This window comes from Poecilia latipinna, unplaced genomic scaffold (assembly GCF_001443285.1).
Source record: "Poecilia latipinna isolate Pla-1442-1.1 unplaced genomic scaffold, P_latipinna-1.0 Scaffold1913, whole genome shotgun sequence".
NCBI lineage: Eukaryota > Metazoa > Chordata > Actinopteri > Cyprinodontiformes > Poeciliidae > Poecilia > Poecilia latipinna.
The window spans coordinates 58,843-85,724 of NW_015114529.1; the positions used below are offsets into that span (position 1 = coordinate 58,843).

The window sequence follows — 26,882 nt, forward strand, 5'->3', positions numbered from 1 at the left end:
CTGTATCACAACACTGCCTGTCTGGAGCCCAGTCTCTGTAGTTACAGTCAGTCACTGCTTCACTGCGCTACTGACAGCATCAGTTCACTCACTGGATATAACCACTGTGTATGCAGTGGGTTAAAAATACGAGAGGAAGCTACAGACTTGTGAATATGAAAGATAGAAACGGTTAGGACACTTAACAACAGCCGGCGTCAGCTAGGACGAACTTATCTCCCCCAGTCATCCAGGAGAAAGGCAGCCGGCGTGTGACGTTAGGCTGGGCGGCTGACTGGACGCAACCAAGTCCGAGGTCTGAAGGCCTCCGAGGTTTAATTTGCCTCAGAAGTTACAGCATCAGTTCAATTCGTGGGGTAAGTTACTCTTTGTCTAAATATACGTGTTTTTAATAATTGTTTCATTCAGAGAAGGCAACAGATAAAGCACACAGGAGTGTTGCTCTCTGTCTAGCTTAGCATTAGCATGCTAAGAGCCGCACTAAAATCATGGGGAAATAGCGACTTTTTTTAGCCGACAACAGCTAACAGTTAGCTTCACCGAATCATAGAATTACAACGTCTGGCCAATATTATGTGTTATTTAACATTTCCTTAAAAGATTCGGAGTATTAATCTGTAAACTTAAATAATATATTGTCCTCACTAAGTTAAAATAGCGAGTATTATTAAAGAACTCCATTAACCTCACATTGTTGTTAAGAACTAGATGGATACATCTTGTTTTGTTGCAACTGAATGATCAAACATGCAACGAGATTTATTAAAAACATTGCCATAAGTCAAATGCTACATAAGTATTGTGTTAGCCATGATAGACTAAGAATGGACGTGTTCCTCCATAATACATAAATAACAGCTGTTAGTTTACACATCCCCTTTCAGGTCAATTATCCCTGGATCTGTGCAGTTTTTAAACATGGTAAATGTTACTTATACATAAGCATCGTCAGTTTATAGCAGGCCACAAGAACTCTTAAGTAGTATGCTTACTTGCATTGAAGTTTTCTCAAAATACACATAAAAATACTTTTAAAAATATATATATTTTCCTGGCAATCCAAAATAGTTTTGATGATCAAATGAATGTTATTGAATACCATCTGACTTGTCCTATCAAAAATTCCAAGAAGCAGAACCCATTTGACAGCACGAAGTAGGCTAAGAAAAGCAACACTTAATATCTGAATCTATAGGCTTTAAGTATTTGAGATACAGAATCATAGTCGAAAACACAAGTGGCCTTCTTGAGAATCCCAAAACGTACGGGTAGTTGTGTGTACCATTACGTCTGCTTCAAAACTAACAGCATTTCAGAAAAACAACATCAAACCAACAAACAGACATGGCGTGATCATCTGAAGCTACTTTCCTACTCTAACCTAGATAGATTTTAAAAACTACACTTTTTTTTTTTTTTTTTTGAATGCTCAGGTTATCTGTGTTTCGATATTGACATTTTTCACAGCACCGTAATCTGTTGCCGACAGCAAATCAGCGAGCAGAGATGGCAGACAGCGCGGGGCTCCAGTTTGTCAGCTCCTACGCCTTCGAAGCCATGCAGAAAGTTGACGTGGTGCGTCTCGCAGCCCTGAGTGACCCGGAGCTGAGGCTGCTGCTCCCCTGCCTGGTGAGGATGGCTCTGTGTGCTCCCGCAGATCAGAGTCAATCATGGGCGCAGGACAAGAAGCTCATCCTGCGCCTGCTGTCTGGAGTGGAAGCCGTCAACTCCATCGTAGCGCTTCTGTCTGTGGACTTCCACGCGTTGGAGCAGGACGCACGGAAGGAACAGCAGCTCAGGTATTATTGACGTTTTCTGTTTGTCTTTTGTGACGGCGGCTGATGAGGGATATGTCTGTACCCTTAATGCATAATTCCAAGTGTTCACTTCAGTGATTTTAACAATATTTTGTATTTTCCACCAGGCACAAGGCAGGTGGCTCCAACGGTGAAAGCATCCTGGTGTCGCAGCTGCAGCACGGACTCACCCTGGAGTTTGAACACAGCGATCCGCTCAGAAGGCTCCGTCTGACTCTCAGCGAGTTGCTGGCCATCATGAATAAGGTTCTCGCATGCCGTTGGCCATGCTGCATTCTGAACTTATTGGTGGTGCTGTCTTAGTGAGGCTTCTTTATGTAAAAAAACCCAAAAAACAAGAATAAGATATTATTGCTAAAACATATTTCAGGTGGAAATTATTCAGTCAAAACACAAAAATACTTGCTTACCATTTATTTCCATCAGTTCGTCACCGGGTGAAGCTGAATATTTCTCTCTTGTCTTTTCATTTTTCAGGTGACAGACTCCAATGGGGAGTTTTTCTTGAAGTCTTCTGAGCTCTTTGAGAGCCCCGTCTATCTGGAGGAAGTGGCAGATGTCCTCTGTATTTTACAAGCAGGTAACAAATCCGCTTTTTCCTCTTTTCTGGAGATGACAGAAAACCTTTACGATAAATTAGAGCAGAGACTGCTCGACAAGCTTTCTTGTCCAACATCAGTGTCTGACCTCACAGATGCTCTTCTGTTAGAAAAGTCAAATATCCCCAGAAATGATGGCAGTACATCATCTAAACTTTTGTGGCTTTTATTTTGAGATTTTGTATTTGTGCCTTTGAAACTCATAGTAGAAATAGATAATAAATTTAGAAATAGGTGTGTGTGTGTGTGTGTGTGTGTGTGTGTGTGTGTGTGTGTGTGTGTGCGTTTGTTTGTAATACCTTGTGGGGACGATTTTCCTGACATATACTACGTTGTGGGGACCAATCGCCGGAGCCTGGTCCCCACAAGGGGAAACCCTGTTTTTGGGTCAGGGGTCAGATTTAGGGCTAAAGTATGAATTGAGTTTTGGTTAGGGTTAGGGTTAGGTATGTGATGGTTAGGGTTAGGAAAAGGGTAAAGGTAAGGTTTAGGCTGTAGAAATGAATGGAAGTCAATGGAAAGTCCCCACAAAGATAGCAACACAAACGTGTGTGTGCGTGCGTGCGTGTGTGTTTGATTTACTGATATTTTCCTCACAGACACATCATCTGTAGTTCCCATTCACTAATCCTGGGCCTAAATAACACACTGCTTTTGGACTTTTAATATATTCGATCACTTTTTTTAATGGTGGAATTATTTTACAACAATTAACTTCAGTGACTTTTAAAAAGAGAGAAACTAGTCTCACACAACTGTTTTTATATTCAGGCTCAAATATTTATATACACCCCCACTACGATTTGGATGAATGTCCTTGTAGAATAAGCATTACCCTGGCAATAATCCTGGCTTGATTTTGGTCACTCTTCCTATATGGTTTTATTTAAATAAGCTTGTTTCCTTACACAAAAGTACATTTTAAACATAGTTCAAAAATCTTTACCATTCTTGATATCTCAGAAGTTTAATAGTTCTGTTGTCTATTTGGGATCATTGTCCTGTTGAAGCACCCAGCTGGCTACAGTAGGATTTTTAGTATGGTGTTGGCTGGGCCTGCACGGTTTATTGCAGATTTATTGTCATTGCTCTAACAGTGTTCGCCGTTTGCATTTTGCAAAGAACTGCTTTGACTGCATTAACAGTAGCATGCATTTGGACTCTCTGCGCTGGTTGTTATTGGGACAAACGACTCCTTATCTGGGTGTTTACTGTGAACCCAAAGCAAAGTTTATCACAGTTAATATTATAATTGCAACATTCACCAGTATCATCACATATTTGTTTTATATTATGCAGCATTATTGGGATGCATGTATATTTATGCCTCTGCGTGCTTTCCGTCCCGCTGTCAGAGCTGCCGTCTTTGCTGCCCATCGTGGACGTGGCGGAGGCTTTGCTTCACGTCCGCAACGGCGACTGGTTCATGTGCCTGCTGGTCGCCAACGTCCCAGACAGCTTCAGCGAAGGTAAGCCTTCTGTCTCGGAGGGCCGCACGTCTTTATTGAACAGCGGCCGTTCAGAAAACACCCACTGATCGGTTTATTATATTTAAAGGCCAATGTAACTTTAAGCTTCCAGTCTTTTGCATCACTCCAGCCAGTTCCCCTCTTAATTCTGACCTCGCCAGAGTCCCCGAGGGCGCGTGCATTTGTCTTTGATGATAAACATTGAGTTCTCCGGCTCGCAGAGAGAGCCATGTGTGCTTAAAGAAGCAAATTAGAGGAGATCTTCTGTTGTCTCCAGTGCCTCCTTATCACAAACAGGGTCGGCGCCGAGTCAATAGAGTATTCCTGCGTTAGCATCAAGAAATCCTTTCTGCTTGACTTGAAAGACTTTTTGAGAATAAAGCCTAAGTGTAATAAATGGGACGTCTAGAAGCATCAAGGCCAGTCCTTTTTAACTGCGACTGACAGGCAGTTCAAACTTTGCGAGTATTTTATTTTATTTTTTCCCCACAAAGATGTTAGATTCAGCAGAGAGGGAAACTGATATGATTCGAGGACATGCCACAGTCTTATTCAGTCATAACATTTTACTTTATAAGCCGACTGCTGTGGGGGAACTAGAGGAAAAATGAGATAATGCCTCCCTGATGAGATTAGAATTGCGTTCCCCCCCGACGGCAATGAGTCACGATTCAGTGGCGTTCGGTGCTAATGGAGGGCGAGACCGGGCCATAGCAACAGAGAAATCACCGTCTCCAAGGCTGTTGTTTTGGTAAACCGTCGGACTGGGATTCCTCCACATGTGAAATCCGACCAAATGCCTTAAGAGGCGCTAAGATGCGGCTGTGTTTGGGTTCAGTTTGCAGAGGGCTGATCAAGAACGGGGAGCGTCAGGACGAGGAGAGCGTGGGGGGTCGGCGCAGGACCGAAGCCCTCAGGCAGCTCTGTCAGATGAACCCCTCGCAAGCCCTGAACATCAGAGCCATGGTGGTGAGTCGCCCTGTTAATGTAATCACAAGACTCCAGACTGAGCCCACGGGCAACCTTTTCCCTGACCTTGCTGGATTTCATGGAGGTCGTTGTTTATCCTTCTCAGTTTCCACTTCATCTACCTGGGTGAAAACTAATTATCAGGGTAAAAATGCACCCAGAATCCCCTAACAGTGGGAGAGTACTTTTTGATTTAGCCCAAGGATGCTCAAAGTGAGGCTTGTGAGGCATGTTTTTTTTTTTTTTTTGACCAATATGTCGTGATTGACATCCCATCAAAATCAATAGATAATACATCAGAGAGAGTATTCAATATATAAAACTTTCACTGAACTCCGATCCAGAACCGCACAGCATTCTGGGAGATGTAGGCAGAAGGAAAACGTCTTACTGCTCAACCTCTCATGGCCACCTGAGCAAGGCTGGTGGCATCAATGAACTCACTCAGTCTCTGGTTACCTAGCAACAACCTGTTCAGGCTTCTCCACCGTGCCTCAGACGTTCTTAAGAATAAAAAAAAATGGCTTGTAGTTCTGATTTCCTTCTATTTTCATGCTAAATAGGAGCAGATCTACTTATTGACTGATAATCTAAAGTACACCTTGGTGCATCCAAATCTCTTTTCGGTTGCTGTATTAAAACTTGGTTAAATACATCAAATGAAGAGTGATCTAGATCCTGTTTTTATCGCTGAAAACAGACAAAATATTGTTTTCAATTTTCTTCAATCAAGCCCAAAATAATAAGGATGCCTGTCATTTAACGAGGAACATGTGCAAAAACCATCTGAAGTTTTGGGGCTACAATCTGATTTTTTTTTCTTTTTATCACAACATTTTTGGTGATTTCACTTTATTTTCATTTGCTTTTTTCAACACACTTGCATGTTTGAGCCAACAAATCAATTCAAATTCAAAAACTGATTCCATATTAAATGTCATACCATCATATCATCAACGGTTCTTCTAAGAGATGCTGTAAGGACAAGAAGGACCTCCTGTAGCGGTCTGTGCCACAGCAAATTTGAAGAAGCCTCTGACCGAAGACACACTGTTCTTGTACACGAAGAGGATGCTCGGGTTTGTTAATGTTTTTCTTAATTTTATGAAGAATCCTTTTTCGCGCCATCATCTCCACGGTTTCACATTTGATCCCCTGAACAGAACCTTCTCGAATTTCTAGATACAGACAGAGTTCTCCACAAAGGTTCTTGGGAATAAAAGGTCAGGAAAGCATAATGAAAGCAAGTCAGTGTAACTCTACAACCTCCCTGAAAAGTTTGGATGAGGGATGGATTCATCATTCTTGGCTCAGTATCTCTCTGCTGGAGACATTTGCAGCAACCTCACTCTGCTGCCCTTAATGTTCTTTCCTGCATTACTATTCATGGCTAATCTAAAATAAATACGAGTCGCACGTCTCTCTTCATCATCTTCTTTCTTGGAAGATGTTTGCGGGAGGACATGTTTATGTCGCTGGATTGCTGTGTTTGTAGAAACATGGTGGAATTAAATACCGAGTGTGATTCCAACATAATCACACATCCGTAGTGGTTTAGCAGACTTCCTTAGTAACATATTAATTTACAGCAGTCTGCGTTTCTGCTCTGCAAAGTGACGAAATCTTAAAAACAAAAGTAATGCATGTTAAGTCTGAACACTTGTTGTGTAATTGGCACTATTTTGCTGTCAACTTTTTTTTTTTTTTTTCCTTTTCCCTCTCTCTCTACCAAGACGGACTCGCGTGGTAGAGGTTAGTAAAAGAGATTTGTCTCCTCGCTGATTTATGTTGCGATCCACTGTGCGGTGCTAACCCTGAGGGGAGAAATTTGTCTTCTCGCTTCCCTCCTCCTCTGGAGGAGGTTGCAGCGTTAGGTCAGTTATTGAACAAGGCCCCGGGAGGTTGTGAAAATTCATTGCTCCGCAGAATGATGCCTCAGCACGACTTGCCTCCCGCGCGGCTCCACTAAGACAGAAGGGCTGCGGAGTTAACGTGAAGCTGTGCTTAAAAGTATTTTTAGTTTCCCGACCGTTTCATGGTCTGATCGCCGTCTCAGGGTTTCTACGCAGTTTGAAAAAGTCTGGAGAGATGTGGACTTTGATTCAAGTGTCTTGGGGGTTTTGATCAGGGATTAAAAAGTGAATATTTGCATAAACAAATAATTGAATTTACACATTTCTTTTTCCTCTATTCTATTCCGTCTGTTCAACTGGGCTTGTCACGATAGCAATTTTCACTGGACGATAAAGTATCCCGCAAATTAATGAGAAAAACGATAATATTGTCATTTTGAGACCATTTTCAACTAACGTAACAATAATAACATTAATTTAAGTACACCCTCTCAAAGATAAAAAAAAAAATCTTAATTTATAAGGAACACTTTACACTGGAACTGGAAAAGATTTGAATTATCCAATATAACTAAATAAAACAACTCAAGAATAATAAGTAAAATGGATTTGTAATCAAAATTTTGTTTCAAAAATATCAATCATTCAGCTTAGACATGGAAAAAAAACGCAAAAGTGCCAATTACAATTTTTGTAAAAGAAAAAAGAAAAGATGCAAACTATCTACTTCATACTGGGTGTCAAATGTTTGCAGCATTTTTCAAAATGCTGGCTTTTTAACAATATTAGGAAACTTTTTAAACTGTTGTTCAAATGGAAGTGATCTCATTTTAATTAAACTGATGATTGATTAATTTATTGCTTATCGTAGCAGGCTTATATCCAACTGGTGTGTCATTCATCCATACACAAGTACAGAAAAATATGAGCTTATTATGATAAATTGAGGATGGGCCATAAATCGATTTTATCGATTAATTGAATTTTCTATTTTTGAAGATTTTATTTTTTTGAAAATTCTGATTTATTTATTTTCACCAACGCCCTCCTTTAAGACATTTTCTGTCATTTGTAAAAACCAAAAACTTAAGGGAAAAAAAAAAGAGAGAGTGGTTTTATTTTTAAGCTGCATTGCCCCACCCTGTGATAAACCCTCTACGGTGTGCGTCCAGGTGGAGGAGTGCCACCTGCCCGGTCTTGGCGTAGCTCTTACTCTGGACTACAAACCGGACACGGCGGACGAGGCCGTCAGCCCGCTTGTGTCTTACGTCAGCGGTTTGCTCCTGGGAACCAATAGCAAAGTCCGGACCTGGTTCAGCATGTTCATCCGCAACGGGCAACAGGTAAGCAGGAAGTTCTTTACTCTATTGTTTCATTGTTCACACCTTTTCCTGAAAATCATTATTAACTTTTATTGTACCATGAAAATACCAGTGAGATTAAAAATCTCTTTCATAAGAGAGTCCTGCTCAAGACTTGGCAGCAGTACACAGAGTTTACAGAGCATCCACAGACAACAGCACCTTTGGCTTCAGGTTTTTCTGTAACTTGTCCCAAGAAGACGGAGCAGAAAACTGAAAAGATTTCAGTTATTTCAGCTTTTATGATTCTCTGAGCTCACAGGAAAGTCTTACCTGTGTGAGTGACGTCGTGCATCTTCATAATAGTCATTATTCGGTACTTAAGTTTAGTAGTTCGCTAAACAAGGCTAAAAGAGGATTATGTTGCGATGGCAACCGTGATGCTGGAGCTCAGCGTTTGGCTCAGAGGTCTTCCTCTCCTTCGCTCCGCCAGCGGAAGAGAGAGAGCAGCTCCGTGCTGTGGCAGATGCGCAGACAGCTGCTACTGGAGCTGGTGGCCATCCTGCCGCGCTCGCGCAGCACACACGTGCCCAACGACGCCAACGTGGAGGACGGGGGCGGCTCGGGTTACTCGGGTCTCAGGGAGGAGCACGTGGTGAAGGCCAGCGCTCTGCTCCGGCTCTACTGCGCCCTCATGGGCATCGCCGGGCTCAGGTGAGATGCCACGTTTGTCGCTCAGCCCTCTTGTTGGGGGTCGTCAATTCTCACCTTTTGTTTGTTTTCGAGTGTGATGCTTGGCTTTAATTGGACTCGTATTTAGACCTACGGATGAAGAAGCGGAGCAGCTGCTGCAGCTGATGACCAGCCGACCTCCAGCCACTCCTGCTGGGGTTCGCTTCGTCTCTCTGTCCTTCTGCAAGCTGCTGGCCTTCCCCACCCTGGTCAGGTACACAAAGGTTTTTTTTTTTGTTTGTTTTATGCCCTGCAACACATACTGTATGCGAATTAGAGATACAGCGATCCAATGTTAATATCTGTATCGGTTCTGGTATGGAAAAAAAAATCTAGATTGAGTATTGGTGACAGTTTGTTTGATACATCAGAGCAGATCTATTCAGTCTGATTCTATGCTTTGTGCTCTCAGTGACATCATGCTTTATTTATTTTGCGTTATATTTAGGATTTCTAATTGCACTTTAACCACTTGCTTGTTGCAGTTTATTTTCACATGCTCTATTGTTTTTGTCAGTTTCTTTATTGGCTGTTACGCTCCTAATTGCACTGACTGAACAAATTAAAGTTGTTTTGTTTTTAAAAGCTTGTGAAACTATTGGTGTATTTAAAATAGGTTTCCTGAATTTGAGCAGAGTTATCAAATAAATGTGTAATTGAATATATTTACGTCTGTATTTAAAAAATCAGAAACATTTTAAGTCAATTCAACGCTGTCTTTTGTATCGGATCGGTTATCGAAAGTGAAAAAAAGTGGATTGGTGCATCCCTAATGCTATTAATGTAACTTTCAGATTTCCTGTCTGTAATAATTTAACCTTATCACCTTCATCTGAATGTATTTGCGAAAATGTCGTTTCAAAAAGTCTATTTAAATATTGTCTTTATTTATTTCTCAAGTTTTATTACAACTATTTGCATCTCTGTGTTTGTGTAGCACACCAGAGCAAGAACAGCTGATGGTCATGTGGTTGAGTTGGATGATCAAAGAGGAGGAATATTTTGAAAGGTAAGACGTCGGGCGAGAAAAGGAAAAAAAAAACAACAACGTGCAAACCACATCTTTTTGTTTAATTAATGTTTAGCTGAATCTCTTCAACTGGCTAAATGTCAATAAAGCTAGTCAATAGGTCTGGCTAAATGAATACTGTTGAGGTTCATCTCAATATAGCTGTTAATCTAAATTATAAATCTCACCTCATAATTCACCGCTGAGGTTCCACAGGTGTGTGTTCTGTTTATGGTTTGTTTTATTAATTTACCAGACATTATTTTTGCCCTTTTTAATGAAAATAAAAACAACAACTAACATGTTCATGAATCTTTTTGTTTTGTTTTTCTCTAAATAAATAATGATGAGATTTGTATTTGTGTTAAAATCAGAATGTAATTCTTAGAGTAGATAAAACATTTAAAAGAGGATCCAGGAAATTTCCATCCCAGAAATGCATGTTAAATATTTTGAGACCTTTTTTAATATAATATTAAGTTCAAAACAATATTGCAAACATTCAGATTAGCAAAAAAAAAAAAAATCATCATAATAGAGATGGTTCTACTTGAAGTTAGCATTGAAGGAATGTTAGCTGGTATGTGAAAGCATTTTAGGAAATTAACCTTAACGGTATAATTTTTAGCTCATCTCCGAGTTTCATCATTTATTTTTCTAGTTTTAAATATTTGAAATCTGATTCAGTTCTCTTCCGATGCGTTCACATAATCATAGCTGAGTTGTTGTTAGCACAGCTCTGGACGTTTGTTGCTCTCGTGCCTCGCGAGAAAACTTCAGCCTCAGTTTCTTGAAACGTTCAACTATGCATCTCCTGTGGATGTTGAAATTCTGCATATATGTTTTTTTTTGTTTTGTTTTCAGTGTCTAAAAGTTAGATTTAACTGTTAGATTTTATTTTTCTTTTTTTTTTTGTAGAATTATGAGCCAACTCTGCACATTGTTTTATCTGTCAAAGAGACTCTACTCATCCTCATTGCGACTGAGGTGCATAATATCATGTATGCTCTGAGCTGGAGTTTGATCTACACCGATGCAGTGTGTGGACTGGAAGATTATGGAAACGAATCAATTTTATTTAAAATTCGTCCCAATAGGATCCTGGATTATGCACAAGCCTTGATGCCTATCCTCAGTCGCCTCTCATGCATATGTGTGTGTGTGTGTGTGTGTGTCTTTCTTACAGTGCTGCAGGCGTATCTGCTTCTTTTGGAGAGATGCTATTACTGGTTGCCATGTATTTCCATAGCAACCAGCTCAGCTCCATTATTGAGTTGGTGTGCTCTACTTTGGGGATGAAGGTAAGGTGGGAGGGAGACTTAAATCAATAAATCTGTCTGACTGACCAGGTACTGGCCCCCACTCCTCCCTCTCATCTGCAGCAGCAGCAGTGCATACACACTATAATACTAATGAAACACTCGCAGCATACACACATCAAGCAAGACGCATCATACCCTGTGGCCAATTTGCCATTTTATTACTTATTAAGTGCACTATTGTTTCCTCCCTGCGATCTAAGTAGTTTTCCTGTCTCAGTGTGTTTTTCCACTAAGATGTGTAATGTAATTGGATTTAGAGCCTGTTTGTTTCCACCCCCAGGGCATTCCTTTCAATTCAGCGCTCTGCCTGCCATGTAGAATTTTCTTATGAAATATGAAAGGAGGGAATTACAAAATACCAGCGCTGCTTGCCTGGAGGTTGTTTTCAGTCGCAGCGAACCTCTCGCTGTCGATGTTTCTCATTGTTTTCTTTTCTTTCTTTCTTCTTGTTGTTTTTGTCCGGTGGGTGTTTATCTTTTTCGCAGATTGCCATCAAGCCGAGCTCTCTGAGCAAAATGAAAACCATCTTCACTCAGGAGATTTTCACGGAGCAGGTATTTATGCCGTCCGTCCACGCTGGCGTGTATTTTCTGTTCAGGTATTAAGAAATAAAAAAATTTAAAAAAGACCCCATAAAAAAAGACCCCGTCTTCTAAAATATTTAGACATGAATTTTTAAAATCAATTTTAGGTCAACTAGCTTAACTTCCACAACAGATGTGTGAGGAAAAACTCTTTGCTCTCTAAAATAAGCTTGCTACAAAGAACATGAACATACCGTATTTTTCGGACTATAATCCTCTACTTTTCCCCCCACGCTTTGAACCCATGCGACTATAGCCTGGTGCGGCTTTCCTGTGGATTTTTTTTTTCAACCACCAGGGGGCGCTTTAGCAGGAAGTGAGTCGTTGGAAGTCAAAATTGGAAATCAAAGAAGAAAGCGCTAATTTTCATTTAGAACAAGCACATTCTAGCAGCAGGCACGTCGGAGAAATGTTTTCAAACTCATCATGGAAACAACAGGAAGAAGTTCATATGATGCAGCTTTTAAGTTGAAGGCCATCGATCTCCTCATGTAATCTGGTGAAGGAATCCATGTTTGGAGACGCAGAGCTGCGGCCTTAATAGCAGATTTATTGCTGTATTCCTTGTGAAAAACGGAGATATCAACGCCTAGCCCGGTGCAGCTTATATATGTACTTTTAAAAAAAAACTTTGTTGGTATAGGTATAGTAAGATGCGCTCTATAGTGCGGAAAATACAGTGATTATTTGAACGCCATAGGAGAGATTATCTATCAGGGTACGGGGTGTCCCGACTTTTCTTCAGCTACAAAATGCTTTTCAATTTGTTGAGGTGATACAGATTACCATAATTTCCAGACTATAAATTGCATTAGACGCAACATAAAGAAAAAAGCATGTGTAAAATGCATTTGAGTGGATTTAAGTGGAATGAGTAAAAAAAAAAAAAAAAACCATGAAGGAAAAACAAAACATAAATCAGGCAGTTGCGTTTATTTAGAAATAAATGATATTATATGATCTGGTGACACGTTGCTTTTCAAGAATGCTAGTTAGTCGGTGATTAAATGAATAAGGTGTTGTGTCTCAGTGTCCCGTTGTTTCTGTGTAGGTGGTTACGGCTCATGCTGTGAGGGTGGCAGTGACGAACAGCCTGAGTGCCAACATCACCGGGTTTCTTCCCATTCACTGTATCTACCAGCTGCTTCGGAGCAGAGCCTTCACCAAGCACAAAGTGTCCATTAAGGTTCGTCTCACGCTAATGCTAACATTCAGCTGAGATTACAGATGCATCAAAACTCCATCATTATGCCAATTCTTGTAAATGCCGACCAATTTGATGAAGCTCCTTATTAGAATCTGTAAAAAGATATGCATTAGGTTCATATTTTATTGCAATATCATGTTTTCCTTGACAAAAGAAATATAAATTTTAATTTGGGAGTTTTTTTTTTTTTTTTTAACAAAATCCCAGATGGCATATTTATTGTTACTCTTAATTTTAGGTTTTTAATGTACTTTTTTAAGTTGACTAGATTTTCAAGCAAATTCTAATTAGTAATCAGTGACTTTATTTATCAGTGAATATGATAGCACAACAATGGCTATTTTTCATCTGCTGCTCCTCGTCTCAGAAATTTGTCTTGCAATTTGTCTTTCTAAATGAGAAATTGAGCAAATTTTGTCAACAAATACATTTAGTCAATACAAAACAAAGGAAACTGCTACCACGGTTATTATAAAAAGGATAAGAAATCATTCAAACTAATTTAATCCTTCATCGAGATGATGAAGGATGACAGCTCTGATGAATTATGAACCAATTTTTCGTTCTTTAAATCGGTTTTCTGTCCTGTAATCACAAACTTACATACAAGGTTTGTTAAACTCTACTGGGAATTTGGTCATATGAGGTGAATATTAACCTTTTTACCAGTAAAAACTGGGATTTGGATGAATAAGTGGAACAAGACCTGATTATCAGAGTGGTGGAGGATTTGAGATGCTTTGGGTCTACTGCTTCAGAATTTAATTTATTTTGTTTTTTTATTTTTACAAAATAAAAGCTCTTTGGTCATTCCTTGATGCGCTAACATGTGATTTATAACTAAGGTTGGTTTGGCTCTTCCAGTGGAACTGGGAATCTTGGCATCATGAACTCCTGGGAATAACAAGATGTTTAATAAAATTAAATCTTATGTCTTCTGCCAGTTAATAGAAAATAAGTTGTTTTAACATTTGGCCAATTGAGAGCATGTGGTTCAGCAGACGTTGCCACGGCAACCTGAAGCCCCAGAGCTAAATCCTTTAGGGAATCTCAGTGCGTACTTAAATATGTGTGAACCTTCCAGGACTGGATCTACCGTCAGCTGTGTGAAACAACCACGCCAATCCATACGCAGCTGATTCCTCTAATTGATGCCTACATCAACTCCATCCTCACTCCAGCGTCCAAGGCCAACCCCGAGGCCACCAATCAGCCAATTACTGAGCAGGAGATCCTCAATGTCTTCCAGAGCTCTGCAGGGGTGAGTCATTCCCGACCGGTACCGCGAGAATCTCATTCTGCAACTTAGAAAATGAACGACAACAGACACTGCATCACATCTTCTTCAGTGTTTCCTCAGTTTTATGTGTGGATTCGATTTGTTTTAATCTACAAGCCCTTTAGGGTTCGTCTCTACCAGGGTTGCACTTCTAGAGACTGAAATTTGTCAAATATCTGAAATGCTGACCGTCTGTGAACACCCGTTTGAGACCAGGGCTTTAACTAGGCCTCTGACCTACAGTCAGTAATTTCTCTTCTTTTGTTAATATTTTGTTTAGCAGGGTGATGGCAGTCGAGGAGGACGGCAGCGCTATTCCATCACCACGCAGCTGCTCATCCTTTACTACATCCTGTCTTTCGAAGAGAACCTGCTGGCTAGCACCAAACAGCTGGGTGAGAGAAAAAACGCCCTGCAGGCCCTCCCACTGTGACGCCAGCTCACTTCCTGTCTGTCGCAGAGATACAGCGATCCGATATTGATACCCGTATCGATCCCGATATTTAAAAATGACTAAAACGCGTATCTCTGACATTGTGTCTGATCCGTAAGGGCACATCTATTCAGTCTAATTCTCTGCTTCTGTGCTCTGAGCGACGTCACGATTTATTATTTTTACATATCTGTCTCAGTATATGAAGTGAAAAAAGTGCGTCGTGCATCCCTGCTCTGGTGGAAAAGGCCATAGCTCGTCCGCTGTCACTTCCGTCGCTGAACAATGTTGCTGGTGTTCATTTGAGGGGAATTTGTCAGGCATCAAGAGGAGGTAGGAAGCTGTCTGACCTCTTTAATCTCGTAGAAGACGCTTCCACCGTGGATGAGCGGTCATTCATCTTCCTCTCTCTTGGCACCAAGCGTTGGTGACTTCGTCGAGAGTAAACGGCGAGCTGACAAACGGCCAAGTCCGGTGGCTGTGGGATCACAGCTAACTAGGACACACACACACAGGCCAGATTAAGCCACATAGTCTGTTTGTTCTCCCACATGTCGGGCGCTCCTCTCGCCCTTCATTAGGCCAGATTTATGTGAGAGTTTATGCCCATCCCTTTAATTGCTGTGCTTACCCAAGTGCTCCCATAGCCTTCAAGGGGGGAGTAATGAAGCCCATCAGCGTGGTAATGAACCCACATCAAAGAAAGATCACTTCTGAATTTCTTGAACTCATCAGCGCTGCAGCTTTAGTGCCCTTATACAAACCAAATCAAATCTTCGTCTTTCTTCTTCTGTGCTCACCGTTTGATGCTCTCTGTGTGTGTGTTTTGTTTTTGAAGCACTGATGCAGAGGAAGCCAAAGTCTTACTCCGCAGCCTTAATGGACCAGATCCCTATTAAGTACTTGGTTACTCAGGCCCAGGGGCTGCAGCAGGAGCTGGGGGGTGAGTTTCCAATGTGATATCTACATTCGTTAGACTAAACTGGCTGTTAGAAACTAAAGACGCAGCGATTTGAATTTCTGATCTCCAGATGTCTTAAGGCTTTTGACCCACCGATACCGATTTTTAGCCAAATCCGGTTTCTCTTGAAGCCGGTGTAAAACAGGGCTTTACTAACATTTGAAGACAAATTGACTAAAAACCTCAGTTATACTCAGAGGTGTGTAGTATTTATTGTTTAATTGATAGGGACAGACACACAATAATGTAGACAAACTGAATAGAGCATCACTTCCATGTCTGTATCAAGGTGCTTATCGGCAGCAGATGTCCCTACATTGGCTTTTCTAAACAATATATTTAAAGACTATTAGGAAGTGAAATAGTAATGTAAATTAATAAAACATCATATTGACAACATATGCAAAATCATACATCTTATTTATTTTTATTAATTTTCATTGTTTTAGTCTTTAAACACATTTCTTTTCTTTAGATGGAGATTGTGAGGTTATGCCAAATTCTTATGTTTTATTTATTATTTATTACTGTTTTCATTTTTTTTTTATAAATAAATAAATAAAATAATTAATAAAATAGCTGTAATTGAACCTAACTTTACATTTTTGTCTGTCGGATCACATCAGTTTAAATATTAAAACAAATGTTCTGATCAGGTCCTCGGTACTTGAGTAAATTTTTTTTAACCAGATTCTTTTTTTACACTTACTTGAGTAATTTCTTAAACTTTTTAATTTTGCTAGAGTAAAAACACATTGAAGCAGTGCCACTCTTACCCGAGTACAATTTTTGGGTACTCTACTCGCCTCTGATTATGCTAAAAAAAAAAAAAGTGTCATGAGTGATTTTCACTCATTAGCAACATCCACACAAAAGATGCTCCAAACTGGTGTTCATTTTATTTTTCTCAAAACATAATTAATTTGCTGTGTGGAAAGTTATAAAAACAACAATTGTTGCTGATTCCAGGTCTGCACTCTGCACTGTTGAGACTTTTGGCCACCAACTACCCTCACTTGTGTTTGGTGGAGGACTGGGTGTGTGAGGAGGAGGTGACGGGCACGCTACCCCTTCTCAGAAGGATGATGCTTCCCAGTAATACCTGCAGATACACCCAGAACCAACTGCACCAGGGTAAGATCGATGAGAACCAAGTTTAGTCGAGTCACTTTTTTAGGCCCATCCATCCTTGGCAGAGTCCAACTCTCACCAGAAATGGGTGAGAGTTTAAAAGTCCGTTACTGCTCCCCAACCTGGTGAAATTGTCCAGTGACCGTTTGATCTGTTTCCTGTCGCAGCTGAGCCAGAAATTACTGCAGAAAGACGCCGAGATGCTCTCTGGCTCGAAGATAAATGCGACCTTTTGTTTCTCCAGCCTTCCAGAAGTTGCCCTCCAGCAGTCCCAGGCTCATGCGGATCCTGGAGCATTTGACTCTGCTCTCACCTGGAGACCTGATCCCTTACGCAGAGGCCCTCACAGCCAGCACGGCCCTGCTGCTGGAGCCTGGCGTACCCCGACGCCTGCTGCAGACCCTCAACAAGCTCTGGATGGGCCTCAACACTGTGATGCCCCGCAGGTGCTACTTGGTGCTCCATGTGATAAAACTTAAAACAAGAAAAAAAAAAACAAGAACACGCATACAAGAATACATTTACTGTATTATGTTAATAATAGAAATTCTATCAAATTCTGCCTGGTTTGAAATCCTTTAAATAAACATTTGTTTACAGATTAAAAGTTTATTGCTCAAATTCGGTCTTGAATATTGATGATGACTAGATGTTCTGCCTCTAAAGAATGTGACTCAGAGGGTTATAGCGAAACCTGCAGGGCAGAAGTTGTTCCTCTTAACTTCGGGCCTCACGCTCGCTGTTTGCGTGAATAGATCGCTATCGAGCAAAGCAACTCTCGGTGTGGGTGGACTTGCTTGCTTACATGAGGGTCACCCTCAGTGCGCCCCAGGGCTCTAAGGAGCATGGTTACCTAAGCTCCGAGCAGACCTATCGATCCAGAGGAGGCCTGCAACAAGAAGAGCTCAGGGCAGGAAAACTCTCCATGAAGGAGATGTGAGGGATTGCTGCCTCCCCGCTGACTTTAGTATCTTTCCATGCTCCCTCTTATGTTGAGTGTTGCAGAGATGGAAGAGCGGGGTCCTGGTGAAGCTGGGAGGAGGGCAGCGGTGTCAGGTTTCACACAGATGCATTGATTAATAGGAGTGTGCAAGACGCTTGAAGGGCTTGGAGCTGCAGCTTTACCTGCTGTTCAGAGATCAATATCTGGTTCTCCCTGACGGGGGCGAACTTTCCATAAGCTAGTCTTAGTAAATTAAGCTATTAATGTCATACAGAGATGTGCTTTACACTGTGTTTGGGTTTATTTCAGTAGTTGGTAAAAAAAAAAAGGGAAGTTTACATTGTCATGTTTTGCAACAAAACTTAGTCAGTGTGTCCACATGTCTAAAATTATGACCTTAAATGTCTCAGTCCTTATCCAGTTTTAAAACGTTTTCATCCACATGAACGAATGTGTCCCATAGGGGGCACTGTAGCGCAAACACACTCCATCCAATCAGATTTAAGATACTTTACAAAGTGGTATAGGGCAAAAAAAAAAAAAAAATTCAGTCAGGTGTTTGAAGCTGGTAGAGACAAACCCAGAATACTTTATCAGCTGTTGGACTGTTTATTGTGGTTTTGTTGCCTGCGACGTTTATGAGGCTCTTTTATTTCTCTTCCTGTTTCAGGTTATGGGTGATGACAGTAAACGCCCTTCAACCTTCAGCCAAGCTGCTCCGGCAGCAGACGTACACGCAGAACGACCTGATGGTCGACCCTCTGATTGTTCTGCGCTGTGATCAGAGGGTCTACAGGTAAACACTGCACTTCATCATCAAACCATGCTACCTACACACTAGGGATGCAAAAGATTAATAGGTTAGTTAATTTTAATCTAATAGACCATTAATCGATTGATGACATCCACTTGGACCTTCTTTTAGTGTTGTAGTTTGGCCACCATCCAGATGAGGGCGTTGCTGGTTACTCTTAAGCAGAGTCAGTTGATACAGAAACAAAGATGGCGGGGCCATACCAGAACGGTTCCATTTTAAAATGTCAACAACAATCAACAAGCTACTTAAGTTTCACCTCATTCAGTCACGTGGCAACATCAACTTCTCGCCAAAGCTTTACTGATGATGAAAAGTAGAGGAGAAAATGCAGGAAAAATGCAACATGATGGGAAAAAACCCATGATAACAATGAGCACGTTTGATTTTGAGGGTTGTTGTGAGTTAATGAACTTCCTTCAATATCTACCACACATATCTCTGTATTCATGAGAAATCAAGTGTTTCACATATTTTCTTCTTTTCATCTTTTATTTTTCTATTCAGCAACCTAAGACGTCCTTTTTTTTATTATATAAATATGTCTAAATTTAACAGTGTGAGAAAACCACAATTTTCTGTTTATTCAGTTTTTAATATAGCTGACACAAAGTAATATTAAAATTTCATGGGGTTTTTTGTAATTCAGCATATTGTGGAAAATATAACCCTGTATGTTAAGGAAAGGTGGTCATCTCTTTTGATATATGAGCAAACTCAGCCTTTCAAGAAAATATATCAACCTACTTCAGATTAACTCATTAATTGATAACGTACATCGAGACCCAAGCAGATGCCCAAATGAGTAAAATGGATGTTGTTTGCATTTCTTCGTCAGGTGTCCCCCTCTGATGGACATTGTCCTTCACATGCTGAACGGATACCTGCTGGCCTCCAAGGCCTACCTTCAGTGTCACCTCAAGGAGACGGCCGACTTTGATCGGCAGAATCAGATCATTTCCAACGTGGCGGCTCCCGGTCAGCCAGACACGCCCGAGGTCACCAGAGAGGAGCTGAAGAACGCCCTTCTGGCCGCGCAGGTGAGTGAAACACTCATCAAAACATCGGGGTGGCATCCAACACCCCATGGGGGGTCTGACAACCTGATAACCGCTTGTCTCTGTGGGGCCTGCAGGACAGCGCGGCTGTCCAGATCCTCCTGGAGATTTGTCTGCCCACCTCTGAAGAGCAGCTGCTGGGGGCCGCCACGGAGGGCCTTCTGAGGACCAATCGGGGCCCAAAACAAGGAAGCCTGCCGCCGATGACGAGCAGAGGGAGAGTGGATGACACCGAGCCGGAGGGGGGGCTGCTCAGTGACCTGAGGGAAGTCCAGTGCCTCATCTGTTGTCTGCTGCATCAGATGTTCATTGCTGACCCAAACATTGCTAAGCTGGTTCACTTTCAGGTAAATACAGTTTGGTCCTACTTCCCCTCCCAAGCCTTAGCAACAATAATCTCTGGAGCTCAGAGCAGCTGTGGGCTTTTAAAGGGGCAGGATTATGTAAAATTGACTTTCTGAGCTTTACATCATGTTATATAATGTTATCCCCTCAGCAAAAACATATCTGCAGTGTTGCCTTGATTCTTCCTTGCACGTTTGAGGAATCCTTTAATTTTCCATGGCAGCCATTCAGCCAGTGCAAAATGCCTCAGTGGACCTAGCGCTGCCTTCAAATACAGAGCTCCTCCTCACAGCTGCAGCTTCCGAGCGCCGCCTCACAGGGCAGCCCTCCCTCACTCAGCTCCTTCAGACTAGCCAGCAGCAATTAGCAAACACCTGGTGGAACTGCACATCTGCTGAGCTCCTTTTTGGAGCTGCTTCTCAGTGAGACGCTGTGAAAACGTTGTTAAAGGGTTATAGAGGAGAAATATGATGACTTCCTGAAGGCGGAGTTTCAGAAAGAGCAGGAGTTTCTTAAAGGCGTAAAAAAAAAATCATCATATAGTCAACAGATATGTAAACCAATAAGACTACATTTTGTCAAGTGCCATCGTTAAAATTTTCAATTCACATCAGATATGTTGCTCAATGTTCCATTTATTGTGGTGCTTTGATATATTTAGCATATTTGATACATACAGCATTTTATAGCAACTTCATTTTGCTATAAAGTGGCGCTCTGTGGCTGGCAGATACATGACACCCACCGCCCCTTTAACGAAGGATCGGATCACGTCGACCGCACCAGTCGCCACGTTGCACTTCAGTAATAAACTGCAGCTCTCCCACTACTGTCTGACAGCCATATGTTGGGCTTCTTCTAAAGTAAATCCACCTCTGTCCACACGCTGTTGAACAGAAACTACTAATCCACACACACACACACACACACACACACAAAGACTGCTTGGATGAGTCCACTGCGTCCTCCCTTGTCTTTATTGTTTAATTATAGGATGAATATTCTTCCCTCCCTCCCCCCATTGTGTCAGGGTTACCCTCAGGCTCTCCTGCCTCTGACTGTGGCAGGCATCCCCTCCATCCATATCTGTTTGGACTTCATCCCAGAGCTGCTGGCCCAGCCCCAGCTGGAGAAGCAGGTGAGTCCTCCCTGCTGCTTCCAGGCTTTAAAATCCTGAACTTTTCTTGGTTTTGTGCCAGAGCCTCCCTGATAGACCTGCACTCTTCACCAGCAGCTCCTCCAGGTTGAAATCTACTGTATTTATTGTGTCACATCCATGAGTGACATCTCTTGTGCTTTGTTTGCCCGCAGATCTTTGCAATTCAGCTGCTGTCGTACCTGTGCACGCAGTACGCCTTACCCAAGTCCCTGAGTGTGGCCAGACTGGCCATCAGTGTGATGGGCACGCTGTTAACAGGTCAGCAGCGTCTTGTTCGAGGCCCAAATCCAGCCCACCGGAACTTTTTAGAACCTTCAGTTGTGTGCTTAAATATTATTTTATCAGTCAAACCAACTGTATCAGCAATGGGTCCGTATCGTATCGTTTATCTTTTATCGTGATGAATTTGATTTATCATCACAATTAATTTCAATCAACAATGTTTAATCCCAAAAAAACTGTCCATAATTTGGGGATTATTACTTTTTCTGTTTTTTGTTAAACAGTTTGTTCAACAAGAGCATCAGTATACATCAGTCAGTTTGAAAATATTGATTAAATGCAGTTTAGTGATACAAATCATCCTTCTTTATGACTGGTGGGATAAGGATGTGCATTAAAAATGTGTATGTTTGTTTTATTTATTTTTTTTTATTGAGTAGTATTTGTGTTTGTGGGGCTGTGATTTTTTTTTTTAGGTACAGTTACCTAAAAAATAGGTAATAAATAGTTTTTATTGTCCCATTTATTATTACCACAACAGCAGCTCTTAATGTCATCCTAAAACTTTTAAATCCATATTTCTCACCCCAAAAAGTTCTCATTGAATGCAGAGGCAACTTTTATTTAATATTTTAGCAGTTTGTTAACGGGGTGGTTTTATTACTCCGTCCTGCCAAAACCGGCCATCTGAGGACATTTATGATCCTGGTTTGGCCCAAAATGAAAATGAGTTCCAGCACCCCTGCTTTATGGGATGTTTTTATTCTACTCCTGTTAGTATTCAGCAAACACCATGTTTTAGCGTCGCTATTCCTGTGGAATGCTGCCACCGTCTGGCTACTAGCTGCCACTGCAGCCGTCTCTCTTAATTACGGCGCATCTAGCAGCCTGCTTAAGAGTGTGCTGTGTGTTTGCCCAGCTGCTGCTTGGACTCATGAGTGTGTGTTGTGCTTTGTAGTGCTGAATCGCGCCAAGCGGTTCTCCTTCTTCATGCCCACGCTGCCGTGCCTGGTGGCTTTCTGTCAGGCCTTCCCGCCTCTTTATGACGACGTGGCAGCTTTGTTGGTACAAGTGGGCCAGGTCTGTGCTTCTGATGTGGCCACCAAAGTCAGAGACATCGACCCTTTCATCGCCCGTAAGTATAACAGTTACTTTCTAAGAGAAATGAATGTTGCTCGGGTGTTAAATATTAGAGGTGTGCGATCGATCGATCCGAAACCAAGTAAATACTGCAAAATAAATACAAGTAAATATCCCAGATACTTTTTATTTACGTTTTAGACATTAATCAAACTCCTGACCTGTAGGTGTTTTTGTGGTTTTTCCTTTTATTTCTTTTTGTTAAAACCAGGGCCGAATTGGGACGAAGTGCTGTATTTGTGTCTACAAAATACTTTAACATTTACATGATGAAATGCAACAATAGAAAAACAAAACATATTGGTGTGCATTGTTTCATGCATAAACAGAGTGCAAAAAAATTATAATTCGAGAATAAATAAAAGCAGAATCTTTTTTTGAGGTACATCACCAAAAATAAAATAAAAATTCAAGAGGGAACCTGAAACCAAAGTGTCGATTTTACCACACCAGTATCCATCCGATACTGATACAGACTAGGTATCGATATTATTGATATGATATAATCAATGGCTTAATTGCTGCTCTGCATGTGTTTCAGCAAAATTGTTGTTTTTGTGTGTCTACATGCTCCAGTTAATGATTAATGGATTGCTAAATTGATTGACGAGTATTTTAATAATCGATTAATCACAATTAATCCGATTATTTGGTTCAGACCTATAAGACGTACTAATGCATCGTGTTTGTCGGCGCACTAGTATAGCGACATAAGAGGCGCTCGCCTGCCCAGTGAGATTTTATTTAGAAGCAAGAAGTTCCCTGAGATGTTGTCAAGTTTGATTATGGCGAAGATATGGCACTGATGGTCTTCCATCTCGGTATTAAAGCACACTTTACCAGAAGACCTCCAAAAGACAACAAATGTTCAGATCACATGTGTTAAAGTGGATACCTGTTACATTTAAAATATTTTATTGTTGCTGAAGTAGAAATAAAAGCCTCCTCCTCCTCCCAGGCCTCCAGAGTCTGAGAGAGAAACCCCAGGAAGCCGCAGCTCCAGGCGGAGGCTCCTCCAAGCTGACTCTGCCCCAGAAGACGGCCGAGGAGCTGGGCGGGGCCGACCCCGACGTGCAGCTCTGCTACTGCGTCGAAGCCACCTTCATGGACATCATCAGCTCCACGCTTCACGGACTATAGACCGAGCGCACATTGAGATATTCACACTTTCTGTGGGAGCAGAGACCTGACCCGAAGAGACGGCTAGCCTGCTGCCTGTCCAACACTCCTAACAGGGCCGCTGTCGCTCTCTGCACATTACGGCACGAAGCTAACACGGCTAAATGTTGCTGTGAACTGTGGGGAGCTTTTGCTACTTACTGTTTTTGTTTGTAATAAAATGATGGAAAAAAAAACATAATCTGATGGCTGTTTGAGAAAATAAAATAAACACATTTCATAGTTTTTATCTTTAGAAATAACATCCAGAGGTTCATTACATAAAGTGTTGTACATACATTAACTTCTAGCTTCTTTTTAACTCTCACTTTTTGAAAGTGCATGTCCTCAATGTAGGTCTGGATAAGTACTCAGGGCTTATTTAATGTTGACACTCAGAGCTAAGAAAGAGAGTTTTTGATCTATAGGAGCCTTTGATGCAACACATTACGACTAAACGACTCTGATCTATGGCTTCTGAGCTAATCAATGGGAAAGTGATAGACTGGTTAGCAGTTAGCGGTTGAAATCGCTGGCTGAAAATACAGCGTATACAACTTCATGTAGTTGCTAACTAGAGAATAACACACATTGGAAAGGAAGCTGTCTGCTGAGGTGCTGGTGCAAAAAACAGCCAGGAAAATGAGGGAGATGTATTCAGATCAAACTCAAAACTAGCTGAATTTACTTCCAGACTTAAACCTTCAGTCGTGTGGAAAAATTAGGACAACCTATCACATATAAAATTCTTTATAAAGGAACTATGTCCACATACTGATGGTAAACCTGATTCTTTGAATTGGCTGTAACCACCAAAATCCTTGATCATTGTTTTGCTGATTAAAACAAAGATGCTTTTCCAGCTGAGGGAGAAAAAAAATGTAAAACACAACAGCTTGAAAATGACCTCTACCCCTGATTTTCAGCTGTGTGGTGTTTTACGGTGTTTCTTTCTCCATTGCCTGGTTTCAAGTCTCCTCAGACAGGACTTCCTGTTCCTCAACTGCCATCCAGACCTTGATGGATCTCCAGGTTTGTTTTGGGCTCATTGTCCTGTTGTAGAGTCCGGCTCTGCTTTCCGTTTTCCCAAAGATGGGTTTCACGTTTTCCTCAAGCACCCTCTCTGTAGAACTCTGTGATGGTGAGCTGGTCAGGTCCTGCTACGCCCAAAGACTTCCATCTCCACGCTTCACAGATGACGTAAGGTATTGTACTTAGACTATACCTCTACTGAACTCGTTTTTATTATTATGATGCTTTATTTCTGTTGTATGGCTTTTATCTCTCAGTAGTGTCCAGTGTCTAAATTTGTACAGTCTTTGCTTTTTTATTTTTTTAAACTCTGGTGAACATGTTTTTTATGTGCTACAGTTTTTATTTTTTAACATAAAGATAAAAGCGTGCAGATTACATGACAGTATAAAATCCTCTAAGTAATTGAACTGAATTGAACCGTTTTCTCTCCGTGGATGTACTCTAAAATTTCGCCAGAGGGCAGTGTTGTCACATCAAAAACAACCCCATCCGGTTAGACTTAAATTATTACTAAGAAACATAAGAGGTGAGGAGCCTGGATGTTATGTGTTCCCCCCCATTATTTCTAATTTTTTTAAAATCTTGTAAGGGTTTTGTGCATTGACAGTACAATCATACACAGGGACTATGTCACTTCATTGTTACAGCTACTGAAACCAATCACAGACTTAAAATATCAATCGGTATTTTGATCAATATTGAGTGACCAGAAGGGGAGAAATGAAATGGTGATGTTTTGTAAAGAGATTGGGATTTCTTGTATCCTGTTTTTCTCCTCTCTGTAAAGCCAGCCTTGTACGAAACACACTGGAACAATTTGTTGTGCTGCTGCAGTTTTCTCTGTGCTGTGAGAGATGCCTCGAGCAAGAAAAGTTGAAATCACAGAACAGTTTTGTTTTCACTGACGTTGCCACGGCGCCTCCGACATCCAGCTTCTTTAAAGACAACTTCTTGTGAGGAGAAATAAAAATATAAAAAGGAAAAGCTGGCGGGGAGAGAAAGCATCTATGGTGCTCTGGGTTTTTTTAGAGGAAGCAACAAAGTCTGATGTGTTTCTTTACGGGGGTTCGCCTGCAAAACTCAAACATGTTGAGATTTTTGACTAGAGTAGTAAATATTTATGGAAATGGGTTATGACTGCATCCCGCCTTCTGCATACATCTCAATGAATTCCCTGCTATCATTTAACACTACCGTCAGGTCACTGGTGGTCCAGGGGTTTTTTGTTAGGGAAGCATTTCATGTTGTCCAAACAAATTTATGTAGTTGGTCACAAACTCAGCCATGCCATCGATTTCCCCCATGTTGCTGGAAAGAGCAATCCAGTCCGTCGCCTCAAAACATCCCTGTAAGGCTCCTTTAACTTCCCGTGACGGACAAGAAATACGAGACTGTGATCTGATTTTCTCAGAGAAGGTGTTGCACCGGGAATGTTTGAATCCTTGACGTTTGCGTAAAACAAATCCATCTTGTTTTCTCTCTGGTGGAGCAGCTGAGAGACTTTTGAAACCTTGGGAGTGTAACGGGAGAGTGAGGCACGATTTAAAGCTTCGTTTCAGCTTTTTCAATGTTAACTTGTTGCTTGTGGCTACGTGTAATCACACATGACCAAAAGTTAAATTAAGTATCAGCAAAAAAAAAAAAAAAAAATTCTTACAGCATCCAAAAATGGAGAGCATAATGTAATATTTTATATGTAGGATTTAAAATAAATAAGAATTTTCGAGGTACGCCGACATGCTGCCACCTGGAGTGGTAAAACTGTAGATTCAGTGTAGCGTCACCGTAGTGGGCATTCTGGCGGTTAGGCCATGCTGTGTGCATTTTTAGGGGGAACATGCAGCACCAGATACCATCTCCTAATGAATAAAGCTCCCAGTAGTGCTTTTAATACGTGACAAGATTTCCCTTGAGCTCCTAAAGAACTGATTAGTGCTCCTAAAGCACTAATCAGCAGAGTGGCAGCCTTGTGCAGCCTGCTCCTCCACTCCAGCTCATTTCAGTTCCTATTACAACTCTAATCATTTGTAACAGAATCAAACCTTCAAATGGCAGCAAAGAAAAATCTAAGAATAAACTGCTTTTTTTTTTTTTTTTCCTCAGTCCACCTCAGCTCTTTCAAAGAGGCTTTCGGTTAGTGGAGAATCCCTTTCTTTTGCTCCTGATGACTCTTATTAAGAGTGGTACTACGAGTATATCATAGTAACACTCTCAATAAAGTGATGCGATGACTAAGCACTCCATGCTAAACACAGCGGCTGCTCATCCAAAACGTACCGCGGAAACTGCAGCTGGTCAAGTCGCTTTGGATAAAATGACTCGGCTGAATGAGCGGGCCACAA

The 26,882-nt window shown here is 41.3% G+C and overlaps 1 protein-coding gene across 3 annotated transcripts; it reads left to right on the forward strand.

The window, feature by feature from the left end:
• ints2 (integrator complex subunit 2) lies at window positions 1–24,375 on the forward strand. Of its 3 annotated transcripts, none has more exons than XM_015015455.1 (25): window positions 1–356; window positions 1,468–1,799; window positions 1,925–2,063; window positions 2,295–2,397; window positions 3,772–3,885; window positions 4,724–4,854; window positions 7,880–8,050; window positions 8,502–8,722; window positions 8,829–8,954; window positions 9,678–9,749; window positions 10,936–11,050; window positions 11,557–11,625; window positions 12,707–12,841; window positions 13,947–14,123; window positions 14,422–14,536; window positions 15,413–15,517; window positions 16,505–16,669; window positions 16,911–17,112; window positions 18,280–18,405; window positions 19,262–19,463; window positions 19,559–19,828; window positions 20,857–20,964; window positions 21,138–21,243; window positions 22,166–22,342; window positions 23,306–24,375. In XM_015015455.1, the coding sequence occupies exons 2-25, from the start codon at window positions 1,507–1,509 to the stop codon at window positions 23,485–23,487; spliced, it is 3,624 nt and encodes a 1,207-aa protein (XP_014870941.1). In that variant the 5' UTR covers window positions 1–356; window positions 1,468–1,506; the 3' UTR covers window positions 23,488–24,375. The 3 variants fall into 3 exon arrangements, with proteins under 3 accessions (XP_014870941.1, XP_014870942.1, XP_014870938.1); XM_015015456.1 differs by having other exon boundaries at window positions 1,490–1,799; window positions 14,425–14,536; XM_015015452.1 differs by having other exon boundaries at window positions 2–356; window positions 1,490–1,799.
• Window positions 24,376–26,882: the final 2,507 nt, after the last annotated feature.